General features: G+C 42.5%; 1 protein-coding gene across 9 annotated transcripts in view; it reads left to right on the top strand.

Moving 5' to 3' along the window:
* The window catches only part of TTC3 (tetratricopeptide repeat domain 3), a 127,745-nt gene extending 113,205 nt beyond the window's left edge, over positions 1 to 14,540 (top strand). For all 9 annotated transcript variants that reach the window (XM_045501396.1, XM_045501395.1, XM_045501398.1 and 6 more), the window contains 7 exons: positions 1,731 to 1,821; positions 2,484 to 2,585; positions 5,222 to 5,583; positions 7,606 to 7,732; positions 7,902 to 8,036; positions 11,710 to 11,802; positions 12,982 to 14,540. In XM_045501396.1, the coding sequence (XP_045357352.1) occupies positions 1,731 to 1,821; positions 2,484 to 2,585; positions 5,222 to 5,583; positions 7,606 to 7,732; positions 7,902 to 8,036; positions 11,710 to 11,802; positions 12,982 to 13,047 (976 nt within the window). In that variant the 3' untranslated portion in view covers positions 13,048 to 14,540. The remainder of the gene's footprint in view (positions 1 to 1,730; positions 1,822 to 2,483; positions 2,586 to 5,221; positions 5,584 to 7,605; positions 7,733 to 7,901; positions 8,037 to 11,709; positions 11,803 to 12,981) is intronic.
* The last annotated feature ends 231 nt before the right edge of the window (positions 14,541 to 14,771 follow it).

Genomic DNA, 14,771 nt, shown 5'->3' with positions numbered 1-14,771 from the left:
CAAGGGATTATTTTTCATCTGGTCTTTTTATCATTCCACAGTCAGGTTTTTCATCCTTCCCTGTGCTTTTTGCCTTACATTTCAAACCCTCGGTGTTGAGCCACAGGTTCTGTGGGTCACGGGAAAAAGTTTGGATGTGTTGTTATTTCTTCATTTTTCAAGATTTAGTTTTTTTCACATGAGAAAACCTTTCTAATGAGAGGAAAACTAAGACGCTGATTCGGGTTATAAGACTAGTGCAGCTGAAGTGAGGCCCAGGGGCTCTGAAAGGCCAGTGTTTGACCTCGTGCACTGTGGTGCCTCTGAGAAACGGAGATCTCAGACCTCCTTTCATCTGACAGTGTCGACTTCCTTATTAAATCTCATAGGACACGTAGCTTCTTTCTTAGGGATGCCCTGCTAACTTTCCCATTCCACCAAAGGATAGCAAAAGAGAAAAGATGTAAAAGGAAATGTTCTGGGTTTTCTTTAAGATGTATAAAGAAAACTGGGTGTTCAGTCAGTTAAGTGTCTGGCTCTTGGTTTCAGCTCAGGTCAAGATTCAAGGTTCGTGGGGCGCCTGGGTGGCTCAGTTGGTTAAACGTCCGACTTCGGCTCAGGTCATGATCTCGCAGTTCGTGAGTTCAAGCCCCACGTCGGGCTCTGTACTGACAGCTCAGAGCCTGGAGCCTGTTTCAGATTCTGTGTCTCTCTCTCTCTGACCCTCCCCTGTTCATGCTTTGTCTCTCTCTGTCCCAAAAATAAATAAATGTTAAAAAAAAATTTTTTTTTTTTTAAAAAGATTCAAGGTTCGTGAGATCGAGCCCCGCATCAGGCTCCCCATCAGCAGCACAGATCCTGCTTGGCATTCTCTCTCTCTCCCTGGCTCTCTCTGCCCCTCCCCCACTCACGTGTGTGTGCTCACTCTCACTCTCTTTCTCAAAATTAATAAATAAACAACAAAAAAAAAAGATGTGTAAGGAGAGCTGACACAATCACAAATTCATAGTGTTATTAATCTTCCCAGTTAGGAGTTCGAAAGCTTGTTTGTCACTTTCAGTAAAGGTGTGGAAGTATAACTTACCAGTGTGTCAGGCCCTACTCTTTATTTTACAATAACGATGTGGGTTTTATTGGAATGTTTCAAGTGTTCCAGGCTGCCTTATAATTTTTTTTAGTGTAAAAACACCCTTTGATGTTAAACACAAAGATGTTAAGTGAAAAATGGTCAAATCTTCAAATTTAGGGAAAGAAATTAAAATTAAGGAGAATGTTTGCTCTCTGTCCACCAGCTTAGGGGTTTGGGTTAGATAAGCAATTAATATTTCCTAAATTGTTTCTAGTGGTGAGTCTGTAAGATACATAATTCTTTAAAAATAGGTTTTGGAGGGGCGCCTGGGTGGCTCAGTCATTTAAGCATCCGACTCGGTTCAGGTCATGGTCTCACTGTTTGTGAGTTTTAACTTCGCCGCAGGCTCTGTGCTGACAGCTCAGAGCCTGGAGCCTGCTTCAGATTCTGTCACCTTCTCTCTCTGCTCCTCCCCACTTGTGCTCTGTCTCTCAAAAATGAATAAATGTAAAATAAAATAAAATAAAATAATTTAAAAATAGGTTTTGGTGTGTGTGTGTGGTCATGTGAAATACATCTTTCTGTCGTGTTTAAATGTTGTCATTTACACTTCAGTGCTTTTAACTTTTAAAACATTTCTAAAGTAAACATTAAATGGTTTCATGGTTCTCTGCTTTTTCAGTGATTCTGCAGCATATCCTGATACGGAGTCTGATGTACATTCATGGGAATCATTTCTTTGTAAGGTTGGAAAAGAAATTGAGAAAGCAAAGGTAAGTTACAAAATATTTTCTTTCAAAACCTAGATGATGATTGTAGTTCTCAGGAGAGGCTAGTGTCATTGAAACTTTGTTTTTTGAGCTGTTAAAGATAATATATATTTTTTTTTTTTTTTTAATTTTTTTTTTCAACGTTTATTTATTTTTGGGACAGAGAGAGACAGAGCATGAACGGGGGAGGGGCAGAGAGAGAGGGAGACAGAATCGGAAACAGGCTCCAGGCTCTGAGCCATCAGCCCAGAGCCCGACGCGGGGCTCGAACTCACGGACCGCGAGATCGTGACCTGGCTGAAGTCGGACGCTTAACCGACTGCGCCACCCAGGCGCCCCAATTTTTTATTGTAATTATTAAGAAGAGTTTTTCCTGAAAGTAATGCTGTTTTCTTAATTAACTGTCTTAAACTCTGCCCTTAATTGATAAGATTAGAGAAGTTCCATTTGATAAGGCTTTAGAACATTCTGATTAATGAGGTCTCATTTTGAGTTTCTTTCCTTACAAGAAATAATTGTTCTGATACCTTGCATCTCCATTATATTTTCTGGAAAATTGTTGACCATTTGTAAATATATAGTAAGGAAAAAAGTATTAATTGACAATTGTGATATTCCCCTGGGAATTTATTAGAAAAACTTAACACTTTTCCTTCTACCTACAGTCTGAATTTGAAGAACAAATTCAAGCAATTAAAAATGGCTCTCGGCTCAGTGAACTTTCTAGAGTGCAGATTCCTGACCTTTCACTTCCTGTCTGTAGCACAGTAAGTCTGTCACAGCTTCTGTCACCACAATTTCTTCCTGATTTGGGCCCAAGTAATTTTTTATTGTTTGTATTCTGGGAGATTGCCTTAATGTTTTCATTATTGGTGCTACTGGTTAACATTTCAAGCTGGATAGTAAACATTCTTACATAAATGGAAGAGGAGTCTTTCTACATCGGTGTCTAAGGACAGGACTGAAGTGAACACAGGGCTGGTACATCTGCTTTCTTTTCTGGATGCTGGCATGTTCTCTGCATTTGAACGAATAATCTAAGAGGAGCAGGTGCCTGTGGTTTAGACCAGCTCTCTCTACTGACACCACCTCAGAGTTAGTCTTATTCCTGGATACTTGTGGGCATAAGACCAAAATTCAGATCTGTGTCCTCATCAAATACAGAGACATACAAAGGTTTTGTTGGTTAGGTCTGTCATATTTTACTGCTATTTTGAGGTTTTTGCTAAAAAATCTTTTGAATAATAGTGACTGCCACACCTGTCTTTATATTTTAAACTATGCAGCACAGTAAAGAAAAACATGAATTTGATATTGTGGACTTTAAAAATGGCTATACCAGGTATCACTTTATTGTCTTCTGGGGTACATACTGCTTCTTTAGACACAGAGCAGACGCTCAGCCATTACTAAAATGGCTGAAGCCCAAAGGAGATCAGACTGTAAGAATTTAAAGAAGGACTCTATTCAAGAGTTGATTAGAGGTGGTTTCAGAATATTTTGGCACAACATTAAAACCTGTTTGTGAAGTAGTCTGCTGTAAGGAGACTATTTTCCTTAGCTCCTGATTTGCACCTTCCTGCTACTGCCAGACCTTTGCCTAAACTGTCCTCCAGCCTGGAGCACTAGCCTCACTCTTGGCATTGTGTCTGTACCTGAAAGCCTGGTCAAGGCGGCCCTCATTTGCCCCTCACCCTGTAGCCCTTCTGTCACATGCGCTCAGTCTCCTTAACTGAGGTGACAGGCTCCCTGCACACAGGAGCCTGATCTCGAAAGGCTTTGGCTTGCCAGTACTTTGCACAGTAAGCATTCAACTTGTGGTTTCGTCTGCCAAAACTGTGTTTAAAATGTTAAAAGTCAGCCACCTTGAACTGAGTAAAATATTCTATTGAGTTCCAAAGTTTCTTCTCTCCATAGAAAAACTTTTTTTTCTCCATTGAACTAAGAAGTAGAGTTTTATGTAGAATTAAAGCTCACGTATCATTTATAGTGTTTCCAAGCTTTCATGGCAGACATGGAAGGGAAAAAAATGTGAGATCTCAACAGCATATTCACTACTAACTTTTAGTTCTAGCTTATGTAATTTTATAAACACACAAAAAAATTTTAATACCCAAAACCTTGGGAACTCGTAGGGTGCCAGGCACTTGAGTAATAAATATTACCCTAAAAACCATTAACTTTGTGTGTCATTTCTCCCCCATTCATTCATTGGGTATTTAGTGGTGATGAAGATTGGATGAGGTCTCTTCCCTCAAGGGACATATGGGTTTGGGAAAAGAGAGATGTTAAGCCCATAATTACAAGTAAAGTGTGCCAAGGTTTTTCATAGGAGCATAAAATGCTATGGCAGCATAAATTAGGAGGCACTAACCTAACGAAGAGGTCCAGACCTCAGCAGAAGATTCCCTGTTGGAGGTCTCAGTGAGTCAGAGATCTGGAATAGGAAGTAACCAGGCAAAAGGAGGACATGGGTGTGTGTTTGAGGAGGGGTAGATGGTGTGATATTTGGAGGGTCAGAGTGTTCAAATGGAAGAAACAGCATATTTGGAGGCTAGGAAAATAGGGAACACTTCTTTCATGGATATAAAAGTTTAGTATGACAGAGGGGGGCTTTGGTGAGAAATATTATAAAAGTACCCAAGGGCCAGAACGAAGGGAACTTTGTTCTGTAAGGTGTGTTCAGCAGTTTGACTTTTCCTGAGGTCACGAAGAACCCAATGCAGGTTTCAAGTAAGGGGACGACTTGGCGCTGTTCCTGATGGCTGTCAGCTTGCCCGCAGTATGAAGTGGCAGAGGGGCTCACTGTCACCAGCCATGTCATGGATCAGAGAGTGGTGGTAGGGTTGGAGGGAGAGCAGGGTCAGAGACCGAGCTGAGCCTGCTTTTGGAGACACTGAGTTTAAGTGTCCTTGGAATCACCCAGTGGATTTGCCTAATAAGGGAGTTTGAATTTGCAGGTTTGGATTTCAGGCAAATATTCTAGACAAGGATCTTGTAAAAAGCGGGCATTATTAGTACCTAGCACGTAGTCTCTGAGGCATAAGAGAGTGTGAAATGTCCTGGGGAGCGGGTGTAGCAGGGGCTGGAGATGCACCCCCCTCCCCCGACAGCGTAAGGAGCTGAGCGTCCACATTAAGGCACAAACAGGTATAAGCACTGCAGGGAGAGCTGAGAAGGAACTCCAGAGAGGGAGGGGGAGGCCAGCAGTGCAGAGCCCAGAGAAGCTCATTTTAAAGTGAAGGCGACCAGCAGTTTTTTAAAAACAAAAACATTTAATTCATTGGAGTCAAGTTCCCCATGCACTTGAGCACCCAGGTTTATTACAGTCGTGCTTATTCGTCAGTGTTTGTCCACAGATGTTTCTCTTAGTGATCCAACGACTGTGGTGTGTTCTTCCCAGATTCCTCCTAAGTTACTTCCTGAGTCTTCAAGCCATGACGATCACGGAACTGCCGCTGCCAGCACTTCTGCAGATCGTGGGACTGGAAACCAAACAACAGGTCCCAAGGATTCAAGTCTGGTCTCCGCCAGCGATGGCCCAGTGGGGGCTTCCTCTCCTCCATTGTCGGGATCGCTCTCCTGTCAGCCTGGAGTCACCCAGCTGCCAGAGTGTAAGAGCACGGGCCAGGAAACTCTGTCAAAACAAAGCCTTGTGGCTGATCAGAAACTACCAGGACGTGCTACTCGGTCAAGCCAGTCTCCAAAAAAGCCGTTCAATAGTATTATTGAGCACCTGTCAGTGGTATTCCCATGTTACAACAGGTATGGCTATAAATTGTCTGTGACTCTGTTAAATATCTTAATGAACTGAGGTTTCCTGATCAGGTAGCATTTTGGCCAGCTAAGGGCTGAGGTGGAAACAACTCCATAATCGTTTTATTCAGAAAGACAGGTGCTACATTTCTTCCCTTTTTTGTAAACATGGAGGTGAGCATTTTCAAGCCAACCTTTTGATGCACATATCTAGATTGAAAACACTGAACACTGGTTACTCCATACTCATCAGATCCCAGGGCAATTTGCTTAGATTTTGATGAGATCATTAACATGCTCTAGTCCTAGTTATGGAACCCCTAAATGAAAATAAAACTGTAGAAGCACCTGGGTGGCTCAGTTGGTTACGCATCCGACTCTTGGTTTCAGCTCAGGTCATGATCTCACGGTTCGTGAGTTCAAGCCTCATGTCGGGCTCTATGCTGACAGCTGCAGAGCCTGCTTGGAATTCTCTGTCACCCTTTCTCTCTGCCCCTCCCCTGCTGTCTTTTCTCTCACTCTCTCAAAGTAAACATTAAAAAACAAAAACAGGGGCGCCCGGGTGGCGCAGTTGGTTAAGCGTCCGACTTCAGCCAGGTCACGATCTCGCGGTCCGTGAGTTCGAGCCCCGCGTCGGGCTCTGGGCTGATGGCTCAGAGCCTGGAGCCTGTTTCCGATTCTGTGTCTCCCTCTCTCTCTGCCCCTCCCCCGTTCATGCTCTGTCTCTCTCTGTCCCAAAAATAAATAAACGTTGAAAAAAAAATTTAAAAAAATAAAAATAAAAAAAATAAAAAACAAAAACAAAAAACTGCAAAACGCTAGTTTTATATCATTTAGGCGAAGAAATACCACATAGCCAGGAAAGTAACAGCAACTTAGACCTTGCTCGACACCTCTGATTTGTTAGAGGTGTGAGGTCCGAAAGACTAGATGTAATCTGATAGTGAATCAAGGTTGTGGGTGTGTTACAGAGGGTCCTCTGAGGGTGGGGAGTGCTGCTTTATCTCAGCCAGTGTTTCCACCTCCAGCCTCTGGCCTTGCTGTCTGGGTTGGTATGAAGGAGGAGAAGTATTCCTTGTCTCAGCCAGGAGAGAAGGAAAGGCAGTGTCTCTGGGATACAGCTAGGAAAAGAGGAGTGCACATCCCTGGATGACCCTCTGTGCCCTGTCCCATGTTATTTCTGTCTTTGATATTAGTTACAGGTTTTGAAATTACACGTTTGAAGCAAAGTAGTGGTTAAATTATGATTGAGCAGAATTAATGTTTTGCATCTGTTGGCAGAGCCCTTCTTATTTGAAAACAGGTATATGCACATGGGCATATTTAGCCCTGCCTAAGTTTGAGAAACATTTTAAGTTCTCTCAATAGCAGTTCCCATGCCAATTGTAAAAATACTCAAGTTGTAATTAGCCAAAGTACCTTAGAAATAAATTGTTTGCAATCCTGACTAAATTTGGGAGCGTTTACACCACCAAGTAGAAATGCATCCTAATTTTCTGAAAGTTAAAACATTTGAGGGATTAGTGCTACAAATAACAAGTTCCTGTTGATTAATGGTTTAATTCCATCCACTGCTACTTGTGAAAAATTCAGGCTTGGAAAACCTTGTCAGATTTTTTTAAAGAAGGCAGTCAGCAAATCTAATTTCCTCTTAGGTAGAAAGAGATTTTATTGATTTCAAGTCAGAACCAATGTTGTCTGCTCAGTCAGTGATTTAGCATAAAGCTACAATATACCCAGGCTGTAGGAAGTCAGGTTTCTAGGTAGAGATGAGTATCTCAAGTAGATCTAGTGATACACTGTTACTTTGACATTCTAGTTAAATAAATAGTTAGAAATATCGGAATTTTCATAACTGCTTGGAAAGAGTGATTCCCCTGCTTTTATATACCGTTGCTATTATTTACAAATTTATTTTGTTTGTATGTATTTGGTTTGTTTTTTTTAGCTGTTAATATCGGCACACAGTATTTCTTTACAGTAGAAAACCTTGAGTTTCTCTTGTCATTTGTGTCCACTTTCTCTTTTTAGCACTGAGCTTGCTGGTTTTATTAAAAAAGTGCGAAACAAGAACAAGAACTCACTGTCAGGATTGAGTATTGATGAAATTGTCCAAAGAGTGACAGAACACATTCTAGATGAACAGAAAAAGAAAAAGGTCAGTGTTTCATCCAGATACAATAAAATGGTCCACTTTATTTATAAAATAAGAATTTATAAAAAAAGAATGCATCCAGCCAAAATGTGGAGAACACTTCAATAAAGACAGAAGACGGGCAAGCTTCTGGATTACTGAACTTGCTTCACTCCCCACATTATCTCTGCAGCCAACTTCAGGAAAGGACAAGAGGTTATCTGAGCCCAGCTCTGCTGCTACTGTGACCAGTGCCTCCCAGGGCCCATCCTCCCTGACTGCTGGACCGTTGCCCGAAACCAAGGGACAGAAGGCAGAAGATATCCCTGTGAGTATTGTATGTGTGGTCAGTTTGTATTTTTTTGGGTTTTTTTTGTTTTGTTTTTTTTTTAACATTATTTATTTTTGAGACAGAGAGAGACAGAGCATGAGCAGGGGAGGGTCAGAGAGAGAGGGAGACACAGAATCCGAAACAGGCTCCAGGCTCTGAGCTGTCAGCCCAGAGCCCGATGCGGGGCTTGAACTCATAGACTGTGAGGTCATGACCTGAGCCGAAGTTGGACGCCCAACCGACTGAGCCACCCAGGCGCCCCTCAGTTTGTTTTTTTAATGAAGAAGAAGAGGGAGACAAAATTTAACAATTTTAGCCCCGTTCTCTTCATTTCTAGACCTAATTTATTTGATCTTAAAATTAAAAACCTGGGACGCCTGGCTGGCTCAGTCAGGGGAGTGTGTGACTCTTGATCTCAAGGTCATGAGTTTGAGCTCCACGTTGGGCGTGGAGCCTACTGAAAAAAAAAATTAGAAACCAAATTTAGATGTACTTGAGTTTCCCATTAGGACAGTCTGTGACCAGTAAGGCCATCTCTGCTTTTATGGGAACCTTGGGGCTCCTGTTGGTAGAAGCGCCTACACCAAGAAAGTTCCAGCCACATTGTGGAAACTGGGCCTTCAGACAGTCAAGTACAAGTTAATTTTTTATATCACATGTGATATTTTGAGTAGTTCGGGAAAATGATTTTTGAATCATTTTATGCCGTGTCACCACGGGCTTTGGAATCACACAGACTTGGTTTTGTCACTTAGTAACACTGTGAGCTTAGCTCTTACCTGCTTGTTGAAGTTGCTATCTGGATGAAGTGCTACAGTAGAATTACCAGGGTCAAGCTGTGTGTCCAGGAGGGTCTGGCTGCTTCCCTTCCCTCTCCCCTTGAGTGCCTGGAGGGGGTGTGGGTGGGTAGGACACTGGAATGGGCTGAACTTGCCTTTAATTTGATACACAGATTTTAAATGTTTATTGTTCTTTCAGAACAATAAATGTTCTAGAATGTTATATTTATATAGATCTTTTTATAAAGTACTGTGGCATCGATGATCTCAATTGAGAAGACATTGTAATTGTCTTTGTAATGAGGAAACTGAGGCATAGATGATTCGGGCAGCTTGCCAGCATTCCCTCATTTGATCTGGGTGTGCAGCATTTAATTCCCTAATCCTCACCACACAGACCCAGCCGACACCGGGACTGTGTACCAGGGACCAAACGTGTGGTTGAAAGAGACGCCATCACCTCCGTGGCTCAAGGCCACGGGCTCCAGATTGAATTCTGATGCAAAGCATGTTTTTTCCCTTTTGTCCAACTGTGGTATCAGAATTTAGATGAAATCAAAATTGCAATAGATTTTGGCCCCGTAGTGGAGTCAGTGATGCATGATTGGACAGAGTACTAGTTTGCTGACGAACTAAGCAGTGAATCTTTTTGTGAACTTGTTTTTATTCCTCCCGTACATTTTCATTTTCCACTATTCGTTGGAGATTTTCCAGACCTCATACACTCAGTTCCCAGAGTGTCTAACTCCAATGAGAAAGCTTATGAGCATCCAGAACATTCCTGCAAGGCCTGGCTGGAGTGCCTCCCTCTCCCCAGGCTGTCCCTGACTGGCCACAGGCTGTGTGGTCCTCCAACCAGGTCCTCAGAGCATCCTCATGGACAGCCCCACCCCCAGACAGACGGCAGTCACCTTCTGCAGAGAGATGGCTTTCTGCTTCACAGTTGATGTTGATAGTAATAAAGTTGTAAAAGTTGACTTACAAGAAAAAAATATATTCAAACTGGGACTTAGTTTGATCATCGTGGGTAGTTTTTTAAGGATTAAAAGTAGTTTGCTTTATGTTTTTAAATTACAAAACCAGTATGTGTTCATAGTAGGAAACACAAATAAAAAGCATTTAAAGCCTCCCAAAATCCAGTCTCTAAGGTAACCAGTATTATGAGGTTGGTATTTCTAAACTCTTTTGTATGTGTGTGTATGTGTGGATTTAGTCATACTTTGTGTGTGTGTGTGTTTGTTTGTTTGTTTTTTTTTTTTTTTCACTTAGAAATGTATTGTAGCGATCTTTCCATGCTAGGAAATAGTCAAGTTAACTGGGTTTTTTGAGCCAAACCTAGCTCTGAGCTCTGCAGAGGCCTTACCATTCCTTTCCCTGGGACTGACCCCTCTGTTGCTTCCCTGACCCTCCCATCAGGGGCCACAGAGAGGAGCTAGAACACCTCATTCTGCTGCATCTGCCCGGTCAGTGTCAGAGGAGAGACAGAAAACCCCATTCAGCAGTTCAGGGTCTTCAGAGCCTTTTGCCCCCCTCTGCATCCCTGACCTTAATCCCACTGCCAGGGCTGCTTCCGTGCACTTGCCTGACAGTTGATGGAGAATCCGTTTGGGGCCAGGTTCCTTGTCAGTTGCTAAGGTTGTAGATGAATGAGGCTCCTTCCTGCCATCAGGGTGCTCAAAGTTTAGAGGGGAAGAGGAGTGGAAAATACTGGTGCAGTGTGGGTAGGTGCTGTGAGTCGTATGGAGAACTTGTGCCTGGTGTCCTGGGTGCCTCTCGGGCTCTGTTGTCACAGAAAATGCCGTCTGTGCTCACCAGACTGTGTGCCCCTGCTGGAGACTCTCCCATTCAACTCTGCGCCCTCGCGCCCCACACAATCCCTGACCTTGGTGTTTGCTGAATGAGCCATCAGATTGTTTTGTTTTGATTTGCACACGTAATCTACATTCATAGAAACTTTAGAAAATAGGAAAAAAAGTTAAATCTCTCTGGACGAAAAGTAACCATTTGTCCACATTCTGTATCTTTCCAGCCTCTTTCCTGGGTATCTGTCTCTACACCCATTCTCTTTATTTTTAAAAAATTAAGTATGTGATTATATGATATGTACTGTTTTGTAACTTGCTTTTATTCAGATATTAGTCGTGACCAGCTTTTTGTGTCAGGGATTGTGGACTTGAGTGATTTCAGTCAGTCCCACAGGAGTCCATGGTGTGGATCATCATTTACGTTTGTATCTCCAGCTGTTAGATAATTAGATGAATGATTGGTTTATAGTGTTCATACCATAGTTTAGGTGTGAGGTGGGATAATTAGAAATTTGTAGTAATTTCCTGGGAATCTATCAACCGTATAAAATATTTTTTTCTCTGAGAAAATTAGAACTTCAGAAGTATATTTTTTCTTTTGTATGTCTATGTTTTTCTTTTTTTAACGTTTATTTTTGAGAGAGAGAAAGCACGCACATCTGCATGTGCGCAAGGGAGTGGCAGAGAGAGAGGGACACTGAGAATCCAAAGCAGGCTCCTCGCTGTCAGCGCAGAGCCCGACATGGGGCTTGAACTCACGAACTGTGAGATCGTGACCTGAGCCGAAGTTGGATACTTAACTAACCAAACCACCCAGACACCACCCCATCTATATTTTTTCTTAAACGCTGTTGAAAAATAAGTTGTTCCCAACTGAAGGTTACTGGTGGGGTATTGGGTGTGGGGATGGGCTAAATGGTGATGAGCATTAAGGAGGCACTTTGTTGGGATGAGCACAGGGAGTTATGTGTAAGTGATGAATCACTTAGTTCTATTCCTGAAACCATTATCACACTGTAGGAAGAGCTCATATAGTAAAAAGGAATTTAGTTATTCTTTATTATTGGAATACGTTTGTTCCCACAGGCACCGGGTGCAGCTTCCTGTGAAATATGCCATGAGGTATTCAAATCCAAAAATGTGCGTGTACTAAAATGTGGGCACAAGTTTCACAAAGGGGTAAGAATTCTCTCCGGCCATCCTCCTCATGAATTTTGACTATGAAGTATTTTGAAAATAAAAAGGAACTTTTTTTTCTAGGTGTCAATACTTCTTGGGGTTTCAAAGCACTTTCTTTATAAGCCAGTGTTCCTCATCTCCCTTTCCAAAAATTGCTGCTGTGGCGAGGGAGAGAGGCCTCCTGGGGTGTGCACACTGTCCTTTCCATCCATCACATCATGGGTGGAGGAGAACAATCCTAGTCGGCTCCATCAATCAACTTGGTTGGTGCTGAAATTCAAAATAATACTAGTTTCTTGGAAGGTAGCTTCTTATATATATGGCTGAATAGGTGCACAGTGCAAGAGTTTGTCAGTTTCGTGCAGTATAGGAAGTTTGACATTTTAGAGGAGAAAAGCTAAATTTAACTGGATCCATTGTGCCTGATTCTAGGAGATTCTGGCTTGTACCCTTCCAGGATCTGTAGGTAGTTATCTTGGTTGCTGTGAGCATTCATTCTGCACCCCTGCTGCTGGCTGGAACAGATCAGGTCTCTGCCATGTCTGTTTATTAATCCCTCCAGAAAAGGGATAAATACAATGTATTCACTAGGTGGGGTCAAGACAGCTTGCAGTCTCTTGCATGGCCTGTCTCCTGCAGGTATAGGGGTGTTGTGCCTGCACTTCCAGACTTAACACACACACCCAGCTTGGTAGCAGCAACACACCATCCATGAGCAACTTGGGACCACAGTGGGTAGACAGGCTCCAGTCGAGGCTGCAGTATGCAGGCTGGTGGGGTGTACAAGGTCCAAGACCAGGCAGGAGAGGATCGGTTAACTATTAGGTGAGTGAGTCCCAGGGCCAAGAAAATGCCAACTTCTGGAACTCAGGGCACTGACATGCCAAGGCTGAAGCTGGAGTGTGGGGCAAGTGGAGGGGCGAGGGGCAAGGCCGTCCCCCTGAGGTCAGGTTGGAGGCCCAGAGTGCATGAGTCAGATCCTGAGGGGAGATTATTTGTTCCTGAGGCTTGGGGGGCACACTCCTAGCCTGAGTAGGCTTCTGTGTTCCTCAGTGTTGGGCAGCTCCAGGCCCCATCAGAATTAGAAGTGAAGTTAACCATGTCTTTTGAGCAGCACAGGAGAGCTCAGGCTCCACGTGCCCCTAAAGGCACTGACTGATTTTGTTTTCTCATTTTCAGTGCTTTAAGCAGTGGCTGAAAGGGCAGAGCACTTGCCCGGCCTGCCTTGATCAGGATCTCCTGTAAGAAGAGTAGCCGGCACCTTCTGGAAGAGGCCAGTCTGCTTTTGTAGGTAGTCATAGTTCACCGAAAAGTCATTTACTGGTTTGTTGAATTGGGAGAATAACGATATATTACTCCTGGTATAAAAGGCAAACATTTGGAGATCCTTTGCACTGTGTGTCACAGCGCTGGTAAATGGAAATCTTTAATATAGTTGATAGTAATTTCCCTGCTCTTATTAAACACTTTGATAATAGCAAATAGTGGCTAATAAAAGTATGTGTAACCACATTCCTAAATTGTTGGGGCTGCTTACAGAGGTACTCTCTGAGACTGAAGGCTTCTTTTGGAAAGTGTTGTGAGCACCTCAGAGCAGTACTTGAATTGTAAGTATTCTGACCTGTTAAAGTGCCCCCAGTTAAAATTTTTACGAGTCAGTATTCCTTATAAAATGCCTACATTTTTCCTCAGAGATTCTGCACTTAAATGGGCGTAAGCAAACACATTTTAATAATCTGTAGTAAGTGGTAACATATCAGCTGATTTAAACCAAAAGATTTAAATCTCCTTTTCATGGAAACACCATGTGATTTTGCTTTTCCATTTCATTATTTTATATCCCTGGTAGATTTATAAAGGACTTAGTTTTCATCACCTAAAGGTATAATTTGATTTTTGAAAATTGGTTACAAACACTTTGTTATTAGTGTCAGCCAAGACTTTTTTTGCCCTGAAAATTGAGGCTACGTGTTCATCCCCCAATCCACTTGGAGCTTGGAGCTTCTTCTTTCCATACCTTACTCTTAGGAGCAGCATTTGTCCTTCTTCGTGATGACAGGTGTTTGGGTATCTCTGTCTGATGCATAGCGGACACTATGGGGAAATAGTCCCCGTCATTCCCCTCCCTGTCCCAACACCACAGAGAGATACTTGTGTAAGTAGACAGTCCTGAGGCGTCCGTGTTTTGCTCGCTCCGTGTGTGACATTTGTGTGGAGTAATGCATGCGCTCTTGTACTGTGGTGTGAGAACAAAACTCTAACTACATTAGAATCTGTCAAAATATTAGATAGCTTTAGTGACTTACAAACAGTGGTAAATGCAGAACCACGAATTGTAGATACATTCCATTTCTCTCAGACATCAAAAAATGTTTTTCATTGTGTTCTTTGTTCCCCTGGAAGCTCACAGTCCCAAGTTTATGAGCTGATTTCATCACCTTCTTCAGCCTTGGTTCCCTGTGAGTTTTGATGTCGTGGTGACTTAGTCCACTGACACTCACTCTGTATTTTGAAGCAGATTCTCCTTGTGGGTCCCTGAAACAATGTCTGCATGTCCTTAATAACTGAGAACGGTAGATAGGAAGATATGTAGGGACCAGTATGTAGCAGCAGGTACAAAGGCAAGGAAGAGCAGCTAGAGGGTGAGAACATGTCTTTTGTACATCAAACAGATACTTGTGAACATGCCTTACCCATGTCCTGTTGTAAGTTTCAAAATAAAGAGCATTCTAAAATAACATCAGTTTACTGTCATGCTTGTCCATCCTTTGTCAAATTTTTAAAAGGATTCTACTAGAAAATTCAAGGCACATACAAATGTTATCTTTGGTTGGAAAAGAAGAGCCATGATATGTCCAGAGTCTAACCAAGGATCTTAGGAAATTATGAGCCTCTGTGCCTGCATAAAGGCTGCTAAACTCAGTTTCACAAGATTGGCTATTTGTGAATGGAAAGTTTATACACGGATG

The sequence above is a fragment of the Leopardus geoffroyi genome, chromosome C2, assembly GCF_018350155.1.
Source record: "Leopardus geoffroyi isolate Oge1 chromosome C2, O.geoffroyi_Oge1_pat1.0, whole genome shotgun sequence".
Lineage (NCBI taxonomy): Eukaryota > Metazoa > Chordata > Mammalia > Carnivora > Felidae > Leopardus > Leopardus geoffroyi.
The sequence above is the reverse complement of the archived record's forward strand: the minus strand, read 5'-3'. Positions and strand labels throughout refer to the sequence as shown.